Source organism: Petromyzon marinus, chromosome 11 (assembly GCF_048934315.1).
Source record: "Petromyzon marinus isolate PM22_M1 ecotype Great Lakes invasive population chromosome 11, UKy_Petmar_22M1.pri1.0, whole genome shotgun sequence".
Taxonomy (NCBI): Eukaryota; Metazoa; Chordata; class Hyperoartia; order Petromyzontiformes; family Petromyzontidae; genus Petromyzon; species Petromyzon marinus.
In genome coordinates this window covers 7,178,524-7,203,918 of record NC_133677.1, presented here as the reverse complement: position 1 = coordinate 7,203,918, position 25,395 = coordinate 7,178,524, and the positions used below count along the sequence as shown (strand labels likewise).

The window sequence follows — 25,395 nt, the reverse complement described above, 5'->3', positions numbered from 1 at the left end:
TGCGCACGACACGTGCCACGTGCGGACGACACGTGCCACGTGCGGACGACACGTGCCATGTGCGGACGACACATGCCACGTGCTCCCGACACGTGCCACGTGCGGACGACACGTGCCACGTGCGGACGACACGTGCCATGTGCCCACAACACGTGCCACGTGCTCCCGACACGTGCCACGTGCGGACGACACGTGCCACGTGCGGACGACACGTGCCACGTGCGGACGACACGTGCCACGTGCTCACGACACGTGCCACGTGCGGACGACACGTGCAGCAGCGTGGCATCACACGTGCACCTCGGGGACGCTTCGCTCCGTCGCGCGGCGAAGCGTCCCCCCGCGCCCTGAGTTTGAACGCCGCGTGCGTGTTTAGCGAAGAGGAGGTGAGGATGAAGATAAAGGAGCACTGTTAGACCTTAGCCGACTGTGTTACCACGCAGCTGCCGAATGGATTCATTTTGGTAAACAGCAAAGCCTGCGTGTCTGTTGCCAAAATTGACGCTCGTCGTTTGAAAATCATTTAATGTTTTAAGGACCCTTCTTTTAACATCAAAGTTGCCGAAGGTTATTAAATGCGTCATCGGTTGCGATTGCAGCCTGTTGAAATAATTCATCAAGTGAATTCCTTTTGACGTTTTCTCAGCCACGCTCTAAAGTGTGTTACCCCGGGTAGCATATCTCAATTACAAAATAATTTAAGTGTTTTTTTCTTAACAATGTCAAAGTGTGGAGAATCTGTTGGAAAAATGTCTCAGTTTGCTTAATTGAATAGATTATCTGTGCATAATGAGGCGCTTTCTTTTTGCCTTTAACTTCGACATGAAATGGGCAGCAGATGAGGCCAGGTCTTTATTAATCTTTGGATCTACCATCACCAATAGCAGTAACCCTTTATTGGTGGAACCCCACCACCGGGACCATCACTGCCCACTACTGCCATCACCACTAGCAGTAGCCCTTTACTGGTGGAACCCCACCACCAGGACCATCACTGCCCACTACTACCATCACCACAAGCAGTAGCCCTTTACTGGTGGAAGCCCACCACCAGGACCATCACTGCCCACTACTACCATCACCACTAGCAGTAGCCCTTTATTGGTGAAAGCCCACCACCAGGACCATCACTGCCCACTACTACCATCACCACTAGCAGTAGCCCTTTACTGGTGAAAGCCCACCACCAGGACCATCACTGCGCACTACTACCATCACCACAAGCAGTAGCCCTTTACTGGTGAAAGCCCACCACCAGGACCATCACTGCCCACTACTACCATCACCACAAGCAGTAGCCCTTTACTGGTGGAAGCCCACCACCAGGACCATCACTGCCCACTACTACCATCACCACTAGCAGTAGCCCTTTACTGGTGAAAGCCCACCACCAGGACCATCACTGCGCACTACTACCATCACCACAAGCAGTAGCCCTTTACTGGTGAAAGCCCACCACCAGGACCATCACTGCCCACTACTACCATCACCACAAGCAGTAGCCCTTTACTGGTGGAAGCCCACCACCAGGACCATCACTGCCCACTACTACCATCACCACAAGCAGTAGCCCTTTATTGGTGAAAGCCCACCACCAGGACCATCACTGCCCACTACTACCATCACCACTAGCAGTAGCCCTTTACTAGTGGAAGCCCACCACCAGGACCATCACTGCCCACTACTACCATCACCACAAGCAGTAGCCCTTTATTGGTGAAAGCCCACCACCAGGACCATCACTGCCCACTACTACCATCACCACTAGCAGTAGCCCTTTATTGGTGGAAGCCCACTACCTGTGCCATCGTCCAGCAGCAACCTCCACCGTCAACAGTGTGAGTGTGTAAAGCGAAGTGCGATGATTACTTGGCAGCTCTTTAATTGGTGGAAACCCACCACCAGCACCGTCGTTACCCTCTATGAGTACCATCACTTACATTAACATTAGCTGCCCCGCCCATGCTGATGACACTTGGGCTACGCCCATTTCAAACCTTTATAAACAGTTTGCCTTTAGAGGCTAACCCCCTTTTCCTGATGACGACCGCTTGTGTTGCGATCGAAACGTCGTAATTTTTTGTTATTTTCTTTGAATCTATCTACGTGACTTTACCGAAAGACCCAAAGAATATTAATTCCTGCAGTCACGAAAGCTTTAAGTCAAGATTCAGGTCTTTATTACTCTACAAACAACAAAAGCCCTCTTCTTTGGTTCTTTCGGTAAAGTCACGTAGAATGAGAATAACATAATAAAATAACACAATAAAATTATCATTCTCATTCTACGTGACTTTACCGAAAGAACCAAAGAAGATGAATCCTTGCAGTCACGAAAGCTTCAAATCGAAACAAAAGCCCTGTCCATTGAGTGGCGTGCATCGACAAAAGAACAAACTACGTGCTTAAATGTTTCTGTTTCATTTTGGATTTAATTGCACCCTCTACTTAAAAAAAAATATATAAGATAAATATCACGACTACACTTCTTTAAATAAATTCGAGCAAAAGAAGACCAAAGCCGATTTTCCGTGACAGCACAAATTTGGCCCTCTGTGCCTATGAAGTGCTTTCAAAATTAATTGTGTTTCTGCTTCTGGGTGGTAAAGAGGACTCTGTCATGTGTGTGTATGTGCACATAGACCAACAGTTTATTACACAAAGGCCACCTCGCCTCTCCTGTCGGTTCACGTAGATCGCCGTCATATTCACATTAACATTTTATTTTCGCCCCGACGCTCGCCACTAGCTGAGGCGTGTTCGCGCAGAGAGAGCCCCCCACAGAGCACGAGTGCAAGCAAATTAAAGAGGGCTCCAGTGGCAAAGAAACAACACGGAGACAGGGACGTGACAAGCCAAGCATTGGGGATCAAGACCGCTATCCTATCCATAACGGCCACGCTCGTGCTGCCACTGTTTACAGTTCCCATAATTCCATTGATAGGTAAACAGTACGCCACGGTGGCGAGATGTTAACTACCTCGCCTGGTATGCAGGAAGTCGTGGGTTCGATCCAGACTCTGACAGCTGCTCTATATTTGCAGTTTGCGTGTTCTCCCAGTGGGCGCCTGGATTTTTCTCCCGGTCCTCCGGTTTTTCCCTCCACATTTTACAAACGTGCGTTTTGGAGTATTTGGCTGCTATACATTTCCACATGATAAGCCACTTCATGGAGCTATCATTTGTGGCCAGATTGCTTCTTAAAAAGAGCTATATAGCTCAGTGGGCCTGACCTGGTAAAATAAAAATAGTTTAGTTTTAGTAAAGGCGCAGGTCTGCAATGGCTGGCTCACGCCACTGCTGGCAGACATGCCTCCTGAGATTGGGAGTTTTATAGTGTGCCTCTAGAGGGTGTTTGGCCTATTCATCCACGTTCGACGGACGTTTTGGAAGAGTTGGGAGTGCTCATAGTTGACCCCACCACACGTGACCTGCCGACCTATGAACTGCGGTGTACACATTCATACCGCTGGGTGAACAGAGGCGGTTCGCACATCATTCACTGTCGTGATGCGTACCTATAAATCGTTTTATGGGTACAAATTTGTTTATTTTACGAATCAAACCAAGAAATGGCTGTTGTTGTGCACCTCACGTCATATTTTATGTTCTTGAGCACAAATATATCTGGACAGGCCGTAATAAATCACCGGTTACCCGACAGCCCGTGAAGCCATTAGCTGTATCCAACATTTCTATTTGAAGTATTTCCATGGCCAATATTTGTTCCATTTTGCATCCAATAGAACATGGTCTAATGCAATTAACTGTTGTTAATTATGCTGGGGGTGGAGCAGTGGTAGCGGTACGCGCTATGCTATGAACCTCGGCGACCCAAGTTTGATTACCGGCTATGGCTGATGGTCAGTGGAGAGTGAAATCTGAATTGTTCCTGACTCAACCTTTACCAACCCACATTCACCAGAATGGTGAAGTATGGTCAAACAACCCCTGTGACCGACACGGCATAGGGAGGCCTTCATCGAGCATTGGATTGACAACGTTCTGAACATTATTATTATTTTATTAAACAGATGGTATTTCCCAAGTAGTTTTGACTTTCAATTTATTGACCTTTTACAATCAACTGCTGGATGAAGGCCTACCCTTGCCTTGTCGGCCATGGGGATTGTTTGTCCATACTTCAGCATGCTGGCCAGTGTGGGTTGGGAGAGTGATGGAGACCCATGACCGGTTCAGAAACATCACTCGCCACTTATGTTCGCCGTTGGTGGGAATCTAACTCAGGTGGGCAGGTTTTATCAATGGTTCACCACTGCACCCGCTAATTGAGAATGACAAATCCAATGGACAACATCCACCACGCTGGAAACACATGGATTGGTGGGGGTGCCATACGCAAGCTAGCGACAGACTTCAAACCGTTAAGAAAAGTAAGGGGTGCTCGGGCAAAGAAACGTTTGCTAGAAGGGATCATGGTCTAAGGTAAACGAATAATAACAACAACAACGACGGAGCAGCAGCCACGGAGTGGGATGCATCCAAGAGGACGTCGAGCGTGGTGGAGCTGTAGCTTCTGCACAGGTGCGCAGTGGATCATTGCGTCGCAGGATCATTGCGTCGTAGGATCATTGCGTCGCAGGATCATTGCGCGAGATGGTGGCGGCTTGTCGAGATTCTTCCTGCGGCAGTGGATTGTCCATAGCTGCCGACGACGGTGGAGTTCGCGGCTTCTAAGAATGCGGTTGAAATTCCGGTCCCCGTCGTAATACATTTTATTTGCCAAACGGCCCCTTTCGCACTTGTTGCAAGAGCAGACTGTTGCCTACGAGCAGCCAAGTCAACCTTTATCAAAGTAAATAAATAATATGCACAACTGAAAGGACATTAGATGGATGCTCTCTATATTATAGCTCCGTTGAGCTGGCTTGGCATTCCAAAATCCCCCGGGCGTGCCAAGTTAATAAATGCCCCTGCGAAGGCGCCGGTGCCATTTCCAGCCTCGTTCCTTCCGTTAAGGTTTGTTTATTGGTTTGGAAGTGACGTCCGTCCCGCGAATTTCGCCCGCCGTCTTCAAGGCCTCGTTTGTGCCGCCGTGTCATCGCTCGTTTGCTCACTTGGTCGCTCGCCAGCCGCTAAGTTCAGCTCAATTCGCGCAGCGGTCTCTGTGAGTTCGTGTCGGGCTCGCGGAATATATCCGCGCATTGCCATCATGCTTCACTTCGTTCGGGTTTTGCCATTCAGCAGGTGCCCGTCTGTTGCATTGTTCTCACGGTTGCCGTTTCGTGTACTTGAGTGGCCCACCTGCCTATTGGTTGTCTCCATGCAGCCGGCAGACTTTGTGGTAATTAATTGATCATCGTCATAGGCCTATGAGCAAATCGCCCGGAATATGCCTGTTCTCTTTAGACCCGTGGAAGCAAAGCAGAATTGAGCCTGCATAGTCCTTGGATGGTCGCCGACCGTGCACATGCAGCTTGTGATGCAGGAATGGACTTGCCTATGTGGTGGGTAGTAAATGGCAATGCAGCTGAATCCATTGTTGTACTGTACATCAATGCATCCGCATCTAATGCCGCCCGCCAGTGTAGGGAAGTATGGTGAAATAATCCTCACGAGCCGCACAGGCGTGGGGAGATCTTAATGCAGCAGTGGATTGCCTAAAGGGTTGTTCGTGTACATACACGATACATCGTCGCAGACTTTATTTTACCAGGTGAGAACCCATTTCTTTTGCAAGGGTCTCCTGAGCCAAGACATTCTAGCTGTCCATTGCAACACACTCAGGTCATGTGGTGCATCTTGTTTTTTTATCTCTCCACTGCTGGATGATGACCTCCTCCTACACCTGTGTGTATGTATGTATCTTGAACTTTTTTCGCACCATATGTAGCCAAACGCGTGAATCGGAGGTGCGGGGGAAGGACAACAAACTAAAGCAAAAAAAGCAGTTCTAAAGAAAGGAATTTTAAATCTAGATTTAAAAGTGCACAAGCTCCAGTGACTTCCCAATATCGGACGGAAGAGCGTTCCAGACGGCCGCATCTGAAAGTGCGAGTCGCGAGGGATCTTTGACCATACTTCACCACGATCGTTGGTATGAAGTTGATGAAGGTGGGGTTGTGAATTTCGGAATAACAATGGATATTGCTGCGGTGTCCTCTACTTGCGCACAACGCTGACTACACCTGCCTTAGGCGCCCATGGCGGTGAAGCTTCCAAGCGCGGTACGGGGCTCGTCTCTGCTCGGCTTCAAAGATCTCACGAGATCGAGAGCATTCGGGGTGATCTGGACAGAGTCCTGACCTTCACATTGACCATCGGAGTTTAACACACCGATCGTAGAATGCAGTACAATTCAATGCAGTCAGTGTGAGGAATTAAAAATTGCTTCGCGTTAACAAAGAATGCATTCACATCGTCGCTGGAATGCTGCTTGTCCTGGGAATGGCGAGGAGCCCATTACAATGGAGTCACTCTTGTGGTATGTCTCCGAGTACAGTGCTGCGTAAAAAAAATCTAGTGACAGCATGAATGAAATGTTGGAATGTAAATATGAAATAGGCTGTGTGTTCATTCTTCACACAGAGAAAGCCCGTATTCCGATTCATTTTCTTGGAATCATTTTCTGAATTTCCGTCAGTGGCGTGTACAATTACTTGAATAAAATAGCTGCAATAATGGGGGGGGGGGGGGGGTAGGGGGGGCTAAAGCGTAATTTACATTAGGCAAGCGCTATTTGAGCTGGTGAGAGCTGAAGTAGTTTACGAATGCCTACAGCAACCGTCAAAACTTTCAAAAGAAGCTGTGGTTCATGGCGAGTCTGCATCAAGTCAAGTTTCAATTTTCTCTCGTAATATTCATAAAATGATTATAATTTAAGTGTGCATTTCCAAATTAAAATTTCACAACAGGCTTATATAACGGACACAAGTGGAGGGAATTCATTCGGTTCCATCCATTATGGAAGTTGATGGAAGGGATAGAATTAATATAGGCTTAGATACACACATGAATTTTGTTACATAATCAATATGTATTCCCCAGATCTAAACATTTTCTTTGTCAGTGTTTAAAAAATAATCGTAAGGTACGAAAAAAATCCAAACATGGTTGCACATCGCTGTCAGCTTTGTGGACATAATACAGCAATATACAGGGTGCTTCAAAAATACGTTAACACTTGCATGGGACAATTGTTTTTTATGGCAAATCAACGGATAACAAACTGTAACATGATAACAAGTGGATGTTAATAGCTTCAAAAAGTCAAAAGAGTCTCCGCTTGTTCGCCATCGTTGTCAACACGTGCCTCGAATCTTCTCCAGGTGGTCTCCAGAGCCAGGAGGCACATTTCTCGTGGTCTTGTTGCAAATGCTCAGAAGCGTTAACATTTTTTTTCCTATTTAAACTAAAGTGGCACATCGGGCCACGCAGCTACCAGCGTCTGTCTTTCCGCAGACAGAGGCAATGACTGCTGTGGGCCGCTGCCCTGATACTGACCTCCCCATTGTGGGCCACAAGCCATCCCATTCCCAGGGCACCTTGCTCAATAGAGGAAGGGGGGTGGGGAGCGCTCTGGTAAAAACCGATTTACGCCTAACCATTTGTGAGATTGGTCAGAGGATAGCAGATGGGCTGGCTTCCTCCAGAAAAGCCTGAGAGGCAACCCTTCTGCATCACCTCCGGGGAGCCCCCTCGCGTGTGTGTGTGTGTGCACGCGTGGTGGGGAGCGGCGGTGCTCCGCTTAGCGCTACGCTGCGCTACGAATCCGGCGACCAGAGTTCGATTCCCGCATCAGTGACGATTATCTGAACAGGTCCTGGGGCCTCCCCTATGTCGACTCGGCCTCAAATGGGTACCTGGTGCGTATAAACATCGCCGCTAGGGAGACAAAGGCGGCTAGGCGTGGTGCTGCACGCCCACCCCATCGTGTGCCGCTCTGGCCTTCATAGGTGCTCGCTAACAGCGCTTGCCCCCAAAAGTCTGTTGAGGCTATACGGGGCATCCTGTCTTTGTTTTTTTGCGAGCGGTAAAACTGCCCGTACTTTAACTTTGGCGTCTCTGTCCCTCAGGTCAGAGTTGTCGCTTGTTTCGCACCACCAACGGTCGCTTGTTAGAATGCAAAAGCCGTGCCGGGAGTTTGCTTTCAAAGGAGCGGATCGCTTCAAATCGCACGGCATTCAAAACAGAAATCACGGTTGCTGAGCACGGGACCCACGTTGGCACGAGATGAAGGTGTAAAAAGATAAGACTTTTGCCGTGCCATGTCCATTGATTTGTTCAGCGGAGTTGTGAAGAACTGAGCATTATAGATCATGGGAGGGAAATTCCAAAATCGAGCCGTGCGTGGGAAATGGCAGCCGGAGAAGCATTGTGACCCGCAGAGTGGTGGTGGTCGTATGCACGCACGTTGAATTTCTTTCCCACCGCACGTTGCCAACCCTGCTAATCGGAGGTGCGAGCATGGTGTAGCTGAGACGGAACAGTCGGCTGCACCGAGCCTTCAACGTTCATGTAGAAACGACTGCAGAAATCAAATGCATGCAATGGAATCTATGCTGGCGCTGTGCCTCTGATCAGCACGGTCGGCTACATACGGTGCCGTACATATGCATAAACATTGAAATGTTGCTTTATTACAATCATAACTTGCGAGCCTCTCTACCTTTCAAGTCCCAGAGGGGTCGACTTCAAACACAGCGCGCAACTTCTTCCAGTCGTTTGAATGCGAAGTCTCTCGGGTGTCACTCCAAGAGAGGCTGCCATGCAAAAAAATGTGACGCGCTAAACAGGAGTGACCCCCCCAAGGAATTGTGTTTGTCGTTAACAAGCCCAGAGCTCGCCCTAAACCATCGCCTTAACAATGTGTCGTATGGTCGGGGTTAGGGCAAGGGTTAGCCTTGCAAAAGGATTACAGCACGCACGTGTCTAATACATGGGGGTGCTCGCAACGGAGTGACTGATGTTAATTATAATGATGTTCTAAAGGAGCTGGAAAGCTGAATCGTGGCACAAATATGTCTAAGTATATGCTTACGTAGCCGAGTCTCTGCTTATCTCATCAAGTCGAGGAATATAATTGTATCTATGTATGAGAAAATTACAATTCGGGCCCCAAACGATTACAACCTAGAGGGTGATTGCTTTTACTCGTAGGGCAGAGTAAGCCTAAATGTCTGATCTACTTTAAAGTCTCATTCTAATATTATAAAGCTACGCAATGTCCATCATCAGTGAAAAAGGTAATTTACCTCCCATGGAGTGTGATGCTACAGCCAATAGAAAGTGCGAAAATCCATCTAACAGCTACTTCTACCCAAACAGTCGATTGTTTTTTACGTGTAATCCTTTTAAGATGCAATTAATGGTGTTTTTTGTTGTTGTTACCAGACCTATGGCAATATCTATCTCCAGATCTGCACAATAATTCATCAATTTGTGTTCATATATCAAAAAAACACATGCCGACAACACTGTGGCCTGAAATGAAATAAATAAAATAAAATAGGCGGTGTTTTTTTTACAATTACCATTTTTCATAGCACATCCTATGAAGAAGCTATAGAGAAGGGACATTGCCTGAATTACTGCCTATTATTATCATATTCTTGTTTTTTTCGGTAAAGTCACGTAGAAGGGAAATAATAAAAAAATACAAATAAAACAATAATCATAACTTTTATTGTTTTATTCATATTATTTTATTATTTCCCTTCTACGTGACTTTACCGAAAGAACCAAGAATATGAATCCCTGCAGTCACGAAAGCTTTAAATCGAAATTTATTATTATCATGTTTTTATTTCTTTCTTTCAAGGCCACAAAGTTCTTGACAAATGTGTTGAGCTGTTTTTCTCATTGTATTTGTGCACCACTGCCCAATGCAGCATCACCAAATCATTCATGTACATATGTTTGTTCTAAAATTAATCTGAGACTGCTTCTCCAATTTCAATGCATGGCAATTCATTTAAAGGTTTCTGATCTGTATTTTATGTAATGAGGTCTCAATTACAAAAAATGCAATACCCCTTGGTTTATTTATTTAGCTCATTCGGCCTACCAACTGAGGCACTGCTTATGCACTCTTCCATTTAAAGTCGCATACAACAGATAGGCATGTGTCACTGGGGTAGAGTTATTTCCTGGGGCAGCATTGGTGGGGGGGGGGGGATGACTGGGAGAGGCCGTTGAATCTCAGTAGGATTCCGACCAATGTTGAACGCGGCCCTTGATGTCTAGAATTGTTTAAGGCGGAGCGAGAAAACGGAGAGTATCTCACTGCTGTGCTGTCCTTCGCAGGGAAAATCCTGTTTCGGAGGAGCCACATCCGCGATGTGGCAGTGAAGAGGCTGAAACCCATCAACGAGTATTGCAGGGTAAGTGACGACATTTTAAATGCATGAATGCAGCTTCTGCAGTGCATCCACACACATGTACAACAAAGACAAAGATCCCCCGTATAGCCTTAACAGACTGTTGGGGCAAGTGCTATTAGCGAGCACCTATGAAGGCCAGCATGGCACAAAAGGGGATGGGTGACCAGCACCACGCCCGGCCGTCTTTGTCTCCCCAGCAGCGATGTTTACACATCGCACCAGCTACTCATTTGAAGCTGAGTCGACTTAGGGGAGGCCCAGGACCAGTTCAGATAATCACTATCACTGGTAGTGGCCGTGAGCGGGAATCTAACCCGAGTCCCCGGGTTCGTAGCATAGCGCACTTAACCGGTACACTACCACTCCTCACATCCACACACAAAGACAAAAGACAAAGATCCCCCGTGTAGCCTTAACAGACTGTAGGGGCAAGTGCTGTTAGCGAGCACCTATGAAGGCTGGAACGGTACACGAGGGGGTGAGTGGCCAGCACTACGCCTAGACCGCCTTTGTCTTCCCAGTGGCGATGTTTACAGACTGCACCAGATCTCATTTGAGGCTGAGTCGATCTAGGGGAAACCCATGACCGGTTCAGATAATCGTCACTCGTGTTGGCCATGAGCGGGAATCGAACCCAGGTCGCGGGGTTCATAGCGCAGCGCGCTAACCGCTACACTACCGCTCCCCACATCCATACACATCCACACACATCCACACACATCCACACACATACACGTTTCCACACACTCGCACATCTACTTTTCCATTGTATGTATATATGCGGATTCCTCACACATAAGTGGCCTTAGTGTTTTAAAACAAATTTCTGACAGTTAGTCAGCCATAACTTACAGTATATATGATTACTAGGAATGCAATGAGTCTAGACCTGGGCTGTCCGATTGTTTAAGTACTGTAATCGACTACTTTAAGTGGTGGGTTGCAGTTGCAGTGGTTTTTTTTGTGGTGGTGGTGGATTATTGGGGTGGGTTGTGGTGGTAGTGGTGGTTGTGTTGTGATCAACTGTGGTGGCATTGTCGAGGTGGTAACAAAAATAGGTCTTGTGCTAGAGGACACAAAATTAACCAGAATATTTTTTAAAATGTACATGTATAAAAAAACAAAGAATAACAGATTCTTAAATCTATGTTCAACCCTGAATCACCTGCATGGGACTGGTGGATCGTGACACCCCGGATGGCTTTAGCACCGATTAGTTAAGTGAAGGTATCTTACGTCATCGAAATAGGCCTCCCTGCAAAAGTGACATTCGCTGTGGAGATGGAGTTCGTGCAATCAGCTTGCGTGCAGAAGCTAGAGGGATTATTGCATCGAGGCTTGTGGAAGCCATCATCCAGCGGTGGCTAGATCGTGGCTGCTGCTGACGATAATGATGCGAAAATGATGTGCGAAAATTAGCAATTACAACGCCTAGATACAACCGTCTATGGAAAAATGCAATTACTGAAGGTGATCAGAGTTCATATGGTGCTAGCAACTCGTTGACAAAAATGTAGGCAGATCACAGTCACATTCTAGCTTAGGTAATAATGCTGAGGGTTGTGAACTGGAATTTTACACATTTTGTTTGGTTCTAATGGAGACTGTCAGCTCCCTTTGTCGCAATGCTAATGGGTAAATCCGAGAAGCTTGCCTGTAATAGAGCAGTACGTTCAAATAAACGGTTTGAGCATTATAATTATACTATTCAAATTTCAGCGTGGCAGGAATTGAAGATTACGGCCTGTAGAGTGATTTAGTATACTTCAGTTCACTTGTTATTAACAATGCCCACCCAACCCTATGGCAATGCCATCTTTGTATAATTCAGATAAGTTTTATCAACCCATGCTTACCACTGGAAAATTCAGACGGGAAAAAAAACCTAATAATAGTTTTTCTTTGTGTTTAATAGTAGTGCCATTTGGTGGCATGTTGCTAACTTTATTAGCTGTGTTATTAACAGACCTATGAAAATGGTTTTGTTGGTGTAAAATAAACATCCAAACCCATTATACCCGCGTTGCATGGCTGCCCTGGTGTCCAGCGCACTGGACTTGCAATCCGGAGGTTGCCAGTTCGATCTCCCGGGCACGGCAATTGAAACAACGGTGCAAGTTTCTTAACCCCTCCTCCACCCGCCCGACTTCCGTCTATCCAGTAGTTTAAACGGGTTCCACCGTAGTGGATCGGGAAGGTGATGTGTTTAGATTCAAGTGTATGTGTTTAGCCAGGGTGAGAACTCAAGAGAACAGGATAGAGAAGTCGCATTGGCAAGAGTGCCTGACCCTGGGTCACCAAAAATGTTCTAAAAGCAGAGCAAATAAAAATCAGAAGAAAAAAAAACAAACACTGGCTAATGTGGGGCATGTGGTGTTGGGTGGGGTAAAGTGTGAGTATTCCCACCTCTTCCAAGGATAGGCCAAAATAATATCTAGAGGGCCTCCCTGTGGCTCCTGCAAGTGGAGTCCCTACTGTCAACAGCAGCATGAGCACGAAATTGCGGGGCTGCCCCTCTACCTGCATGGGATTTATGCCCTTATGATCATTAAATATAAATTGTTCAGCACTTTTGTTTTTTGTGTGTGTTTATGTGCCGCTTGTTTATAGTGTGCAGAATTCTTCGAGTCTGCCCGTAGAGTGATATTTGGTTTGCATTTGGCTTTTTACATTGTGCCTTTCATGTTTTGCTAATTGCTCTCAGCGTTTTTTAATAGCTGGGGGAAAACATTGATAACTTGAAAAAAAGCCTCATGCACGGGAAAAGTGTGGAATTGCAAAGTTGCATGATGGAAGAAATGCTGAAAAATATCCAGAAATCTTAAAACTCAACCCAACTCGGCTGGGCTGCCTTTTACCAAAGGTCAGTCGGTGGAAAGTGGAGGCATTTCTGGTTTAACCTTTTGTGACACAGCTGGTGGAATTACATTTCAGCTACGTGGCGGCCATAGTATAATTAAATATTTACGCGTTTGCACGGTGACAACCATAGCAACATTAACATTATTATTATCATTCGAGCCCCAAAGTGATTGTCTCTCGGTGGGGTAGCTGGCGACTAGGAGTGTGTTTTTTTCCAGCCCCGCTGGGGGCTTATACATTCTTAGAGCAAAGTAACAAAATTACGGAACAATATTTTTACACTGGGGGTGAGAGCTAGAGCAGAATGCAAGGAAGATGAATGCGGATCAGGTTGTTTAACGTTAACATTTGTTTAAAATGTATCTTGACTCTGTCATGCCCCCCACCTCGTAAGTTTAAATAAGCTCCCTCCCCTTAACCAAGGTGATGCTACACGGTTGCTTTCTAGTCGACGTCACAATTTTGCCTGCACGTCAGGACCAATTTTAATTGCATGCTCTCAACTGTTCCGCAGCGTAGGTTACAAATGTCAATCCTTCACGAGGCTGTGTTGATGGTAAATTTCTGGTGGGTGGTTTGCGGGTCCCTCGGGCCCATTGGCAGCATTGGAAATTGATCTCAGGAAAGCTGGGTTGAGAATATATCCACACAGTGTGTATAATATTTTATCTGCAGTATAGCGTCCATCCTACCATGTGCATATATTCACGAAGGGATGTAAGGACATTCTCACACAAATCTAAGGCTGTGTTTATTTAGATCGCGTTCTCTACTGCTAATATATAATAATTTACAGAATACTTCGGAGTTCTTTGCCAATTCACTGCTGTATGAAGAAGGCCTCTCCCATAATCTGCATGTCATACTTGACCACACTTCACCATGCTTATCAGCGTGGATCGGTGAATTGTGGGCGACGTGGCATCAAGACCGGTTCAGATATTAACCAGTGCAGGAAAGCAAACTCAGGTTACCGGGTTCGTGGTGCGACGCTAAATTTACTTGTACCACTGCTTCCTAGCATGATGAAACAATAGAATCGACGCAATGGGTTTAATATATTTAACTAAAATTTCGAAGAAATCCGTGCGAGTCGGTGTGTACAATTAATATCCAATTTTTCAGATGAGATATTTGTACTGCTTATTATATATTTGTGTATGTGTGATCATGAAAATGAGTTTCATGCCTTTGTTAATGATAGACTTAATAACGTTTTGTTCTAGCTGCGAGCTACCCAGCTGTGCGTCAGTGTTATTGTCACGTTGGCGAAAAATAAACACGCTTCGTGTAGATTGGAAGTTGCTTTTTGTTCTTGAGCCCAGAGCTACAAGCAGCCGATTTGTTGGCATGAACACATCCTTTCACAGCAGTTGTCTCCTCTCTGTAAACCCTGCGAGCCCTGACGCCTCGTGAGTGTGGTTGATTTCTATATTTGGTTACATCATCTCGATTCGACCTTGCGAGGCAAATGCATTTAGACATTTGAAGGTTGTAGGTACACTTTATTTTTTGCGTGATTTTCTGCTCAAAAGAGCATTGAGGTATTGCTCATCGCTTGTATGCAGCCCTGAGCCAGTGGTGGACGATCCACATTCCTGTGGTGGGGGCAAGTCTATCCAAAGAACAACCGCTGCTGACTTCCCCACAAAGAAGTACTCTTTTTTTAATCAACCTCGGAGGGATGATGGTCCAGCTTAACCCCCGAGAAGGAGTTGAACTCGTCAGTTGCCCACTTGCGAGCCCCTCACTCACCAGCCGAGCCAACCGGACCGGCTGTAGGTTTGGGAGGAAGCTTCCTAATGTCGCTGCAATATCGCCCGCCCGTGTATTTATGGTTCTCAGTTTGTCTCCTGCTTTCACGTCTCACTCCATTGTTCCAGTGCAGCTTCGTCATTCTCCCAAACAGCACAGCATGCAGCCTGAGCATTTATCTTATCTGTTGGATGTGACCGGAGATGATGAGAAATTGTGCTGGAATGTTGCCTTAGGATGGGATCGAGGTGGGGGTTTGTTATTGTGCTGCGTAGTCGAGTGTCAGCCTTGTGTAAGAGCTTGCACTGATAACACTGTGTAACACAAAAAAATGTTCCTGGGTAGTAAGTGTTATTTCCTAATTGCTTATGCCTCAAAAGTACAGAAAATAGCTATTATTATTCCCCACAAACTTTGCTTTTGTGACCAGGACAGTGATATTTTGCAATTTACCTATTTTAAATGAGAAAACATGTGCATTCGTGTCATTCATTGACGTAAAGTCTTGGTCACAAAAGGAAAGTTTGTGGGGGATAATATCCATTTTCTCTACTTTTTAGGCATAAGCAATTAAAAAATAACACTTACTATCGAGGAACAAAAATTGTCTTCATGCTTCAAAACGTTGCCCGTTGTGTTGGGCCCACTTTACCTTGTCCATTGCGATGAATAATTCACGTCAGACCGATATTTAACACTTTCCGGCTAAGGCTGCATGCAGGCTGACATCGTTAATGCATCATCTCTGCCCGCAATGAGGGAGCACTTCTATGACGCTCATGGCGATTGAGGTCGTGGGGACTTTACCCGTTTGATGTTGGGACTGTCCACAACTTGGAGACACACATACCAGAGCAACAAGGACTCTCTGGAAGTACTGTTTGTTTTCCTCTTGACAGTTGACCATCGTTAGATCGAGAACTCCGGGGCCTTTTCGTGCGCAGTGAGTATGGGCGTTGACCATGCTTCACCACGCTAGTTCTGTAAGAGTTGAAGGGAGCACAGTTAGTCTCGCAGAGTACCCGCCTGATATGGGTGCCCCTATCCGGTCGAGCTACTCAGGTCTACAAGGCAGTGGAGCCTCTCCACCTCAAAGTAGAGGACGTCCACCAAGAAGACGGAGTAGGTCCTTGGTGGATTATGACATCACAGGATCATGAGAGGAGGTAGCAGATTGAGGAGGCCTTCATGCAGCGGTGGATTAACCATGGTGATGATGATGCTGCTGGTAGTGCAGTGTATAGCACGCTGCATTACAAACCCGGCCACCTGAGTTCGATTCTCGCTCACGGCCAACACCAGCGACGATTATTTGAACCTCCCCTGGCCGCCTTTGTCTCCCATTGGGGAGACAAAGGCGGCCGAGCGTGGTGCTGGCCACCCACCCCCTCGTGTGCCATGCCGGCCTTCATAGGTGCTTGCTAACAGCACTTGCCCCAAATAATGTGTTAAGGTTATACGTGGGATCTTTGTCTTTGATGCTACTGGTGCATCAACAGGATGGGGTGCCAGGGTGGCGAGATGTTAGCTACCTCGCCTGGTATACAGGAGGTCGTGGGTAGGATCCCGACCCTAACACCTGTATATTTGGACTTTGCATGTCTCTCTCCGTGGTGTATTTCTTTCCAGGTCCTCTGGTTTTCCCTCCGCATTTAGAAACACGCGTTTAGAGTATTTGGCTGCTATACATTTCCACTTGACAAGCCACTTCGTTGAGCTAAGATTTGTGCCGAGCTCGCTTCCAACAAACAGCTGTGCAGCTCAGTGGACCTTACCTGGGAAAATAGAAGAGTTTATTTTAGTTTTAGGATACAAGTCTACGTCTGTTTGTCCCCACAGGCTCTGGTGCGATTGCCTGCCCACATCTCGCAGTGCCCCGACGTGCTCAACTTCTTCGAGACCAAGCCCGAAGACCTCAATCCACAGCGAGGGTACAAATGAGCGTGTGCGTGCGTGCCCTTGCGTCCTGTGGGGAGTGGTGGTGTTGCGGTTAGCGCTACGCTGCGCTACGAACCCGGCGACCCGAGTTTAATTTCCGCTCGCGACCAACACCGGTGACGATTATCTGAACCGGTCATGGGCCTCCCTTAGGTCGACTCAGCCTCAAATGAGTACGTGGTGTGGATTGTAAACATCGCCACTGGGGAGACAAAGGCGTTTTGGCGTGATATTGGCCACCTACTCCCCCGTGTGCCGTGCCGGCCTTCTTAGGTGCCCGCTAAACAGCACTTGCCCCAATATTCTGTTCAGGCTATACGGGCGATCTTTGTCTTTGCCCGCGCATCCGCGCCAATCCTAATTCCCAAAGCCGTCAGCTCGGGTTTAAAATGACCGACCGCAGCCGCCAGCTCTCCACCGCGCGCGCCCGCAGTTACCGGGCGAGTTGTTGGTAACGGTTGGTTTGGCAAAGCAAAAGAGAGAGAGAGAGCGAGAGAGTGTGTGCGAAATTTGTCTTTTTTTTTTTTGCGGGTGAATCAAAAAAACTTCGTGGCAACTTTATGACACTTGAAAGCGTCGGTCGTATATCGTAAATTGCGTTTGTGTTTGTTCCAAGTAAAATATTCATTCCAATCCATCATGATATTCCTCCAGTCGTGCACTTGCTCGTTTCCATCGCGATTGCCCAAAGAGAGCTGTAATGGAAAGAGAAAAAAAAATGTGCAGCCCTGCAGTTGCTTGCTCACGCCACTGCTGGCAGAGGGGGGCCTCCAATAGGGGTAGCTCTAGAGGACACTCGAGGGTACTTTTTGGCCTGCTCTTCCACACCACGCACAACCTGTCGATCGACGTACTGCCCTGTGCCCATTTACGCTGCCGGGTGGACAGAGGCAGGGAGATCTGAGAACCTCGCGGCATTCTTTCAACCGCTGAGCCGGGATATCCAATTGAAGCCCACCGCAGCATCCACGAGATATGGAAACACTTAAAATGTCTGCGACATCCCTCGCGTGTGTGAGCGCCGGCTATGCGGAGCAGTGGGGCGGTGGTTAGCGCGCTGCGCTACGAACCCACCGACCCGGGTTCGATTCCCACGCGCAGCCAAAACGTCGGTGACGGATATCTGACCGGCTTCTGGGCCTCCCCTAGGTCGACTCAGCCTTACATGAGTACCTGGTGCGGGTGTGTGGTGCTGGCCACCCACCCCTGCGCGTGCCGTGGCAGCCTTAATAGGTGCCCGCTAACAGCACGCAGAGGGCCTATATGGGGGAGGAGGGGGTGGGATCTTTGTCTTCGTGTGCCGGCTATTTTCGATATGGGGAGGGTTTTGCGCCATGTTTTGGTGTTTGGCGGATATGGTTTTTTTACTGCGGAGGAAAGCTGGGACAATAACCTTCAATTGGCCATCACCGTCCCCAGAGACTGACTTTGCTAAACAGTGCGATCCTGTTACGACGGAAATGTTCGTTTTACTCCGCTCCGGGCCGAGGCTGTGGATTTCCGTTCGCCGGGAGAGGGGGTGCACGGTTGCTTTCCCACCTGTTTGTCAAGACATTGGACGTGTCCGGCACTCAAGGGGGCAACGTTTACACCGCACGCGTTTTGCTTGATGTTTTCTAGAAAGGTAACAAATGAAGTGTGTTTCCTGCATTGGCACCCATGGTGTGTGACGCAGTCTCCAACTGTCACGTGGTCAATCTCTCACTGGCATCCCTATCTCTCTTCTACGACGGCCAGTTGCTTGAGACATCGACCGTTACGTGTGTGTCCCTCTTCATGGGCGGTGTTGTTGTTGACGGACGTGTTGAGATTTTGTTCATATTGTAGAAACGCTTAGGGTGCAGTTTCCCCGTGTGTCCCTGCAGTGATGTCTTCTTCTCTGCACTCCATAGTGTTGAGGCAAGGGAGCCTTGACGTTTTAAACTGACCACTGTCTTGTTTATTATTTTTCTATAGGGGTTCTCCTAAACAGCTGGGCTTAAACGGGGTAATTCGTTTTTTCTTTTCTAGCGGACCCTGGCGTCAACGGCTCGCATGTGGACCACGCACCGCTATTTTTTTCAGTCAATCCACTGATGGATGAGGGTCTCCCCATGCCGTGCTGGTGTTGCAGGGGTTGTTTGTCCATACTTCACCACGCTGGTCACTGCGGGTCAGTGCGTAAAGGAAGGGATGCAGCTTTAGATGTCCAGTGGTGGCCGTTGGGTAAATTCAGTGTATTGGTGGGGCACCACAGACTGCACGGGAAGGTGGGGAGGGAGAGGAAGGAGGACGATGGAGGAGGATGCAGTTTGTAATCTTTATAAGAAGCAGGTAAGTATTGTTTACAGTGTCCTTTACCTTTTTCAGTGTTTCACTCGTGGCGCCTGACCCCACCGGACCCTAATGACAAGCCGTCGCCGTAGAGATGAAGTATAGTACAACAACGAATGTCCACCACTTAGACCCACGGCCCTATATAACAACCAGCTTGTGGGTGGAGGTCATTTTTGTTTAAGCACCATCCAGGCACTATCCAGGCCTCAGTTAGCTGCTTAGCTTCTCTGCTTAGATCCAAAGAGATGGGGTGGTGTTCAGGGTGACTTGGGCATAGACATCGCTGGTAAACACGACTCTGCTATTGGGATTGGAGTTTATCGCAAAGGAGATGGCTTCTTGAGACGGGCGCTCGGAACTGTTTGGAATCCCTCCATCGGGAGAGTGTGTTTAGAAGTCTTCTTACAACGAGGCCTCAAGCAAAGCAGCCATTTATTTTTAAATGCACCGTTTAAGCAAAGCCCCCCTTTTTAGTGTTAGGCCAGATGTGTAAGAGCGACGGCCCAGGTGCTGCCCACCCTTGTGCATGGCTTGTTTCCTCTGCATTTAAACTGTCGTTCAAATCTCAACCTGGATTTATTGGCACAATACACGAGGCAGAGGAATGCCCGATCCCCGCCTCTGGCTGTGCAATTTTAGAGCGCGGTTTTTTTCTCTCTCTCTGTCCCTCTTTCCGGAGGAACTGGCGCTGGTGGCTTCAGACGGCACAGGCCAGTGGCACAAAACCCATTAAAACCTTCCGAATGTTTGACGTCTCCATCGTCCTTCCGTGAAATGGATTTGTGTTTGGCTTTGTGATGGATTTCATAGAAAAGGGGGAAGGGGGGGGGGGTGGTTGGAGGGGGGTGGAATTGTAATGGTTTTTTTGACATTCGACGTTGCTGTTTTCCGGAATTAGTTGCGATACGTCAATACAATTCACTTATGGAGTTTTATGGGGTACGCTTACAATTGAAATGGCATAACGCGTCCAACTGGTTTGCTCTCAATATATATCCGTTATGCACAATGTACCTGTGTGTACATGCACGTGTGTAGATGTACTTTGCTGTTGTCGATTAAAACGAAAAACATTTAGATAATTGTGACGGAGGATTTTGTCAATTAATTAGCGTTGCGTTTAAAAAAACAAGCCACCTTCGTATATCGTACGCCTCCAACATAATCTAATAAAGCAACCGGAGATTTATTAACCATTTTCTATCAAGCACGCCGCTATGCTGTAACCTTCCCCATTAGGTTCACGTATTGTTTCCTGTCAACCGGCCCCGAAAAGCCGACATACATTACACAGCGCCATGCCAACGCATAGGCTGCAGCGCCACTTGGTGGCTGCGAGCTGACATTAAAGACACGGCGCATTGAATTAAGCCACAGGGAAATGATTCCCCCCCCCCCACTTGGCAATGCACACCAAACGGAGTAAGGGAAAGACAGAGGCTCAGGATGCAGTGGCAAACGAAAGAGAAAGAAACGAGGAATAGGGGAAAGAGAGAAAAAACAGCTGGATAGATGCAGCGCTAAATAATCGAGAAGAATTCTATTGAATGAATCGGTGATACCGGCCAAAAAGGAAGAGAACCATAGCTGAAATTTGATTTGCCCCCCTTTGTCGCTAATTGAGCCGATGTAACGGGCAGACAACGGTGGCATTTAATCATTTCACCAAGTTGTTTGCTTTGGCAGTGGCTCTCCACACGCGGGACATCGATTTAGCCCAGCGAAGTGCTCTCGTGCAAGCCATACGTGCCCCTCGAATCTTGCCACCGGATTTTTAAGCCTCCATGGCCGGGCTTGGGGCAGGATGTGTCGCGGTGTGGGATGGTGGCCGGTGTTCACGAACAGTGATCGAGCGGCAGCCAAGGTTGGGACCGTGTCCAAGAGGTTCGACAGCCGAAGAGATGGAGAAATGTAATCCACTTGTGTGCAGTTTGCCGGGCGGATTGTCACGTCGTACGATCATGGGAGATGGTGACGGATTTTGAAGTCTTCATCCAGCAGTGGAATAGCTATGGCTGATTATGAGCATCATGGCTGGGAATACAACATACATTGCTCTCCCAGTAAAAAAAAAAAGTTTCATGGACCGAATCGTGACGTGGAATCGTTGCGATGTATCATATTTTGAAATCATATACGTGCACACAATACTCTTATTCTATATTAAATTATTCATCATGGTCAACTACGATGAAGGCCTCCACAATCCGACACCATCCCTCACAGGGTGGTGACGTGGCCCAGCGGTAGTACGTTGAAGAGGTTCGCGGCCACCCTGGTTATTACTGCGGTGTGCCGTGACCATTACAATTCTACTGCACGCCATTTGCTTCACAGTGAACTTTAAAGATGCCCTGGCAAGAGTGTGCCCTGCGTCAGGGTCCAAAATCGAAAATCCCTCGCCAAATTACAGTACTCAAAATCTTGCAGATTAGACTGTCCTGGTCCCTGGAGTTCTCACCTCCAGATAAACCAAACGCACTTGAAACTTGCACTCGTGTCCCTGTGATGCGGCAATCCATCTGACGTCTGCTCGTGAGCCGACCACGCCGCTCCATCTCTGCTACGGTCATCTTTTTTGAGGGGGTGTTGTGTTGCCCCCCTTTGCCTGCCATTCCTTCACTAGTCTCATCCGTCATCCCTCTCTAACGAATGTGTCCTGCCCAAGCTGGCTAACTGCCATTGATTTGCAATTGTTCTCCTAACCCCCGTGTTGCTCTCAGTGCAATTCAGAGCACGCATCTCTCCACGCTTGTTCTTTTTGGCACATTTATTTAGCGTGCGTTTAATTCTCGATATCGGTGTTCAGAATTTTGTTCCATGCGTTATAGTGCGAAGTATACAGTCATTAATCACTTCGGCATATATTGATATATTAATTGCTCTTTAGACAAACACTTCAAATTAATTTGGTGTTCTATCCACGGCAGGAATAAACAACACACATTTGCCTTGGCACACAACAAATACTTGCTTCTTCATAATCCGAGTACATTACTCGTATGGTTGTGTTCTTCGGTCGTTTAAGTCGGTGTCATTTAAATGAACGAAGTGTTTAAATTGAAACGCTTTGGTCATTACAAATTTAAATGTTTCAGTTTACCGTGGCCTTACGAGTGTGCCTGTACTCCATTTATGATGGCACACAGAATAATGCGTGGGTTGCGTTGCCTGAAAATACTCCTATTTCATCCGTTGGTTGAATAACCTTAACACAAAAAAAAACTCGGTCGCACATTTCCTATATCACTGGTCACTGCCGATTCCAATCCCTTGACAATGTGATCTCGCGTCGCGTTATTTGGATGGCCAGTAGGGGGCACTTTGTGCCTTTGGCTTCCCGGAGGCAGGATGGGCACGGTGCTAACACAGCAAGAAAGGTCCTGGGTTCGATTCCCGACTCGGACGCTTTTCTATGCGGCGTTTGTATGTTCCCCCCCCCCCCCCCGGTTAGGCGTGGGTTTTCAATGGTTTCCTCCAAGAGATGAAAAAAAAAACATAAAATGTAACTTATATTCATAATACAAGTGTCTTTTGGGTTAGATCGTGGAAGTATATACATGTGCCCATATTCTTGGTTCTTTTGGTAAAGTCACGTAGATAGAAAATAAAGATTTAAAAACATTTATATTAAAAATAAGACCAAAAAAACCCACGACGTTTCGATCGCAACACAAGCGATTTGTGGAGAAATCCTCCTGTTTGGTTCCTTAAATCGAGGGGTAGATGTGATGGCATCACGCGTGCTCTTCTTGCACGAAATGGGGGTTGGGGCTTAATGCATATCAATGACTATGGGTATCCATTGCCGTTTGATTTATTTATATGGTAATCAACATAGATTACGCATGTGTATTCTGCACACCCATTGTTCTTGTACTTCCTGTCGAGTGTGTGTACTAAAATAGCCGGGTGGTGGCGAGTTTAACGACAAATTTATCTATTTACGCGATTTAACCCCAAAAAAAACTTTATTATGGATGGTTTTGGTCTCGTAAGCTTCCTACGTGTTAAAGTAACGGATATTGGCTAAACATCCCAATGCTGAATTCATCATTTGGGATTGCACAGCACCTTCTGTGAAAATCTTGGCAGGAACCCTCCTGCAAGCCAGTCTTGAGACATTCGGTTGAGGCTATCCTGGCTTACAAGCGTAGTTACAGTCACAAGACGATGTGAATGGACCGCAGCTAATATTGCTTGTGTTGTGTGTTTTTTTTTCTTCTTCCAGGGAGAATGATAAGAAGAGAAATTCCCAAGGTAATCGACTTTCAAGAAATTATATATATGTGTAATTGTTGCGGTGCTTTTGCGTGTCAGGTAACGTGTGAATGGTTTTTGTTGGTGGGAAACAAATGGCTGTGTTGGTCATTGTTTAAATTTTCACGAGTAGGCAGTGCTGCAGCGACGCCTCGAGTTCGATTCCCAGTCGTGGCGAACATCAGGGGTGCCGCGGCGGTGAGATGTTAACTCCCTCGCCTGGTACGCGGAAAGTCGTCGGTTCGATTCCGACCCTGACGATGCCTGTATGTTTGGATTTTGCATGTTCTGCCCGTGGTCACGTGGATTTTTCTTTGTGTCCTCCGGTTTTTCCCTCCACATTTAGAAATATGCTTTTAGAGTATTTGGCTGTTATACATTTCCGCTTTGACAAGCCACTTTGTTGAGCAAAGATTAGTGGCGAGGTCGCTTCCGAAAAACAGATTTGTAGCTCAGTGGACCTTACCTGGGAAAATAAAAAAAAGTAGTGTAGTTTTATAGTTTTTTTAACAGGACCTGGGTGCCCGCCTTTTCCAACCTGCACCGATCAGCTCGGTCAAGTATTTTGAAGAAAAAAAAATGACCAAAAGGCATTGGTTGGTCTTCATCCAGCAGCGCATTCACAAAATGCTGTACATTATACATCAATGTAAGCAGCGTAACATTTTCTATTTGTAAAGTGGCTTTCTATCTCGTAATTTTATAAGCCATTGTGTGCATGCAACTGAGTCACTGAGGCAATCGGTTTCATATCCAGAAAATAGAATGAGCAAAAAATTCTATATCGGGAAATGGAAAATCACATTATGAAAGTAAACGCACTTCGTGGGACACCAATATCTATATTTATGTTTACATAATCCGAATTTAGGCTGCCCACTGCCGATGTTATTATAGCTCTCTAAACGTCCCTCCAGTCTTCATTTACCAAATATAGCCGCGTACAAAACAGAAATGCCACACGCTGCCATCATCATCGCGGCGTGTCTCAGGGAAATGCGGCTGGCAGCATGAAACCGCTGGAGCAGTGGCGGCTTTGACTTCCGGCACTCCCGTCACGTCACGGTGACACCCTCCACACAGCGCCCGAGGAACGATCCTAACTTTCCATAATAGAGGTTTTTTGTGGGTTAGATCGCGTAAATATATGAAAGTGCCGTTAAAACCCGCCACCACCCGACACAGCCAACTAGTAAGGGTTTGTCACGTAAACAGAACGTGGCCAATTCGTCACTAGTACAGCCACACCGGTGTGTTGGAGAGCCAAGCCACAACATTTACAATCTGAGTACGACGTTTCGCCAGTAAATGCAACTAGCTTCATCAGGCGACAGCCGGATCTGTGGAGAAGTCCACCCGTTTTGTTTCTCATACAGAGGCATAGATGTGGTGACCACGCTTGTGTGCGCTCTTGCGCGTACATTATGCATGCGCATTATACGAGCCCATTGGTCTTGTCGGGTGGTGGCGGGTTTAACGACACATTTATATATTTACGCGATCTAACCCAAAAAAATCTCTATTATGGATGATGTTGGTCGCGAAAGCCTCCTACGTGTTAAACTGATCCTAATTTTGACCGATACGAAAAAAAACGGGGGCTGTTGAGCGTGTTATCTGCCAGCTGCGCGTCGGTGCAACATGTACCACGCGTTACTTGTGCCCCATCCGAGTCGGACCACGTCCGGAAAACGTAGGGCGTTGTAATTATATACAGAGACGACGCGCGTCGTCGTCAGTCGTAGAAGGCAGCCCTGCAATTGCGTGTTCACGCCGCCGCTGGCAGAAGGACCTGCGCTCCTGGCTAGACGAAGGGAGTACCACGGCATGTGAGAGCTGCCGTGTGACTGCAATGTGGAAAACCCGTTAATACCGCAGGGTGGACAAAAGCGGGAGACATTTTTTACAAAAAAAACCTATT

The 25,395-nt window shown here is 47.1% G+C and overlaps 1 protein-coding gene across 7 annotated transcripts in view; it reads left to right on the top strand.

Moving 5' to 3' along the window:
- SH3PXD2A (SH3 and PX domains 2A) overlaps positions 1–25,395 on the top strand; it is a 127,702-nt gene that overhangs the window by 40,966 nt on the left and 61,341 nt on the right. For all 7 annotated transcript variants that reach the window (XM_032952161.2, XM_032952159.2, XM_032952158.2 and 4 more), the window contains 3 exons: positions 10,267–10,343; positions 16,800–16,891; positions 23,446–23,474. In XM_032952161.2, coding sequence (XP_032808052.2) covers positions 10,267–10,343; positions 16,800–16,891; positions 23,446–23,474 — 198 coding nt within the window. The remainder of the gene's footprint in view (positions 1–10,266; positions 10,344–16,799; positions 16,892–23,445; positions 23,475–25,395) is intronic.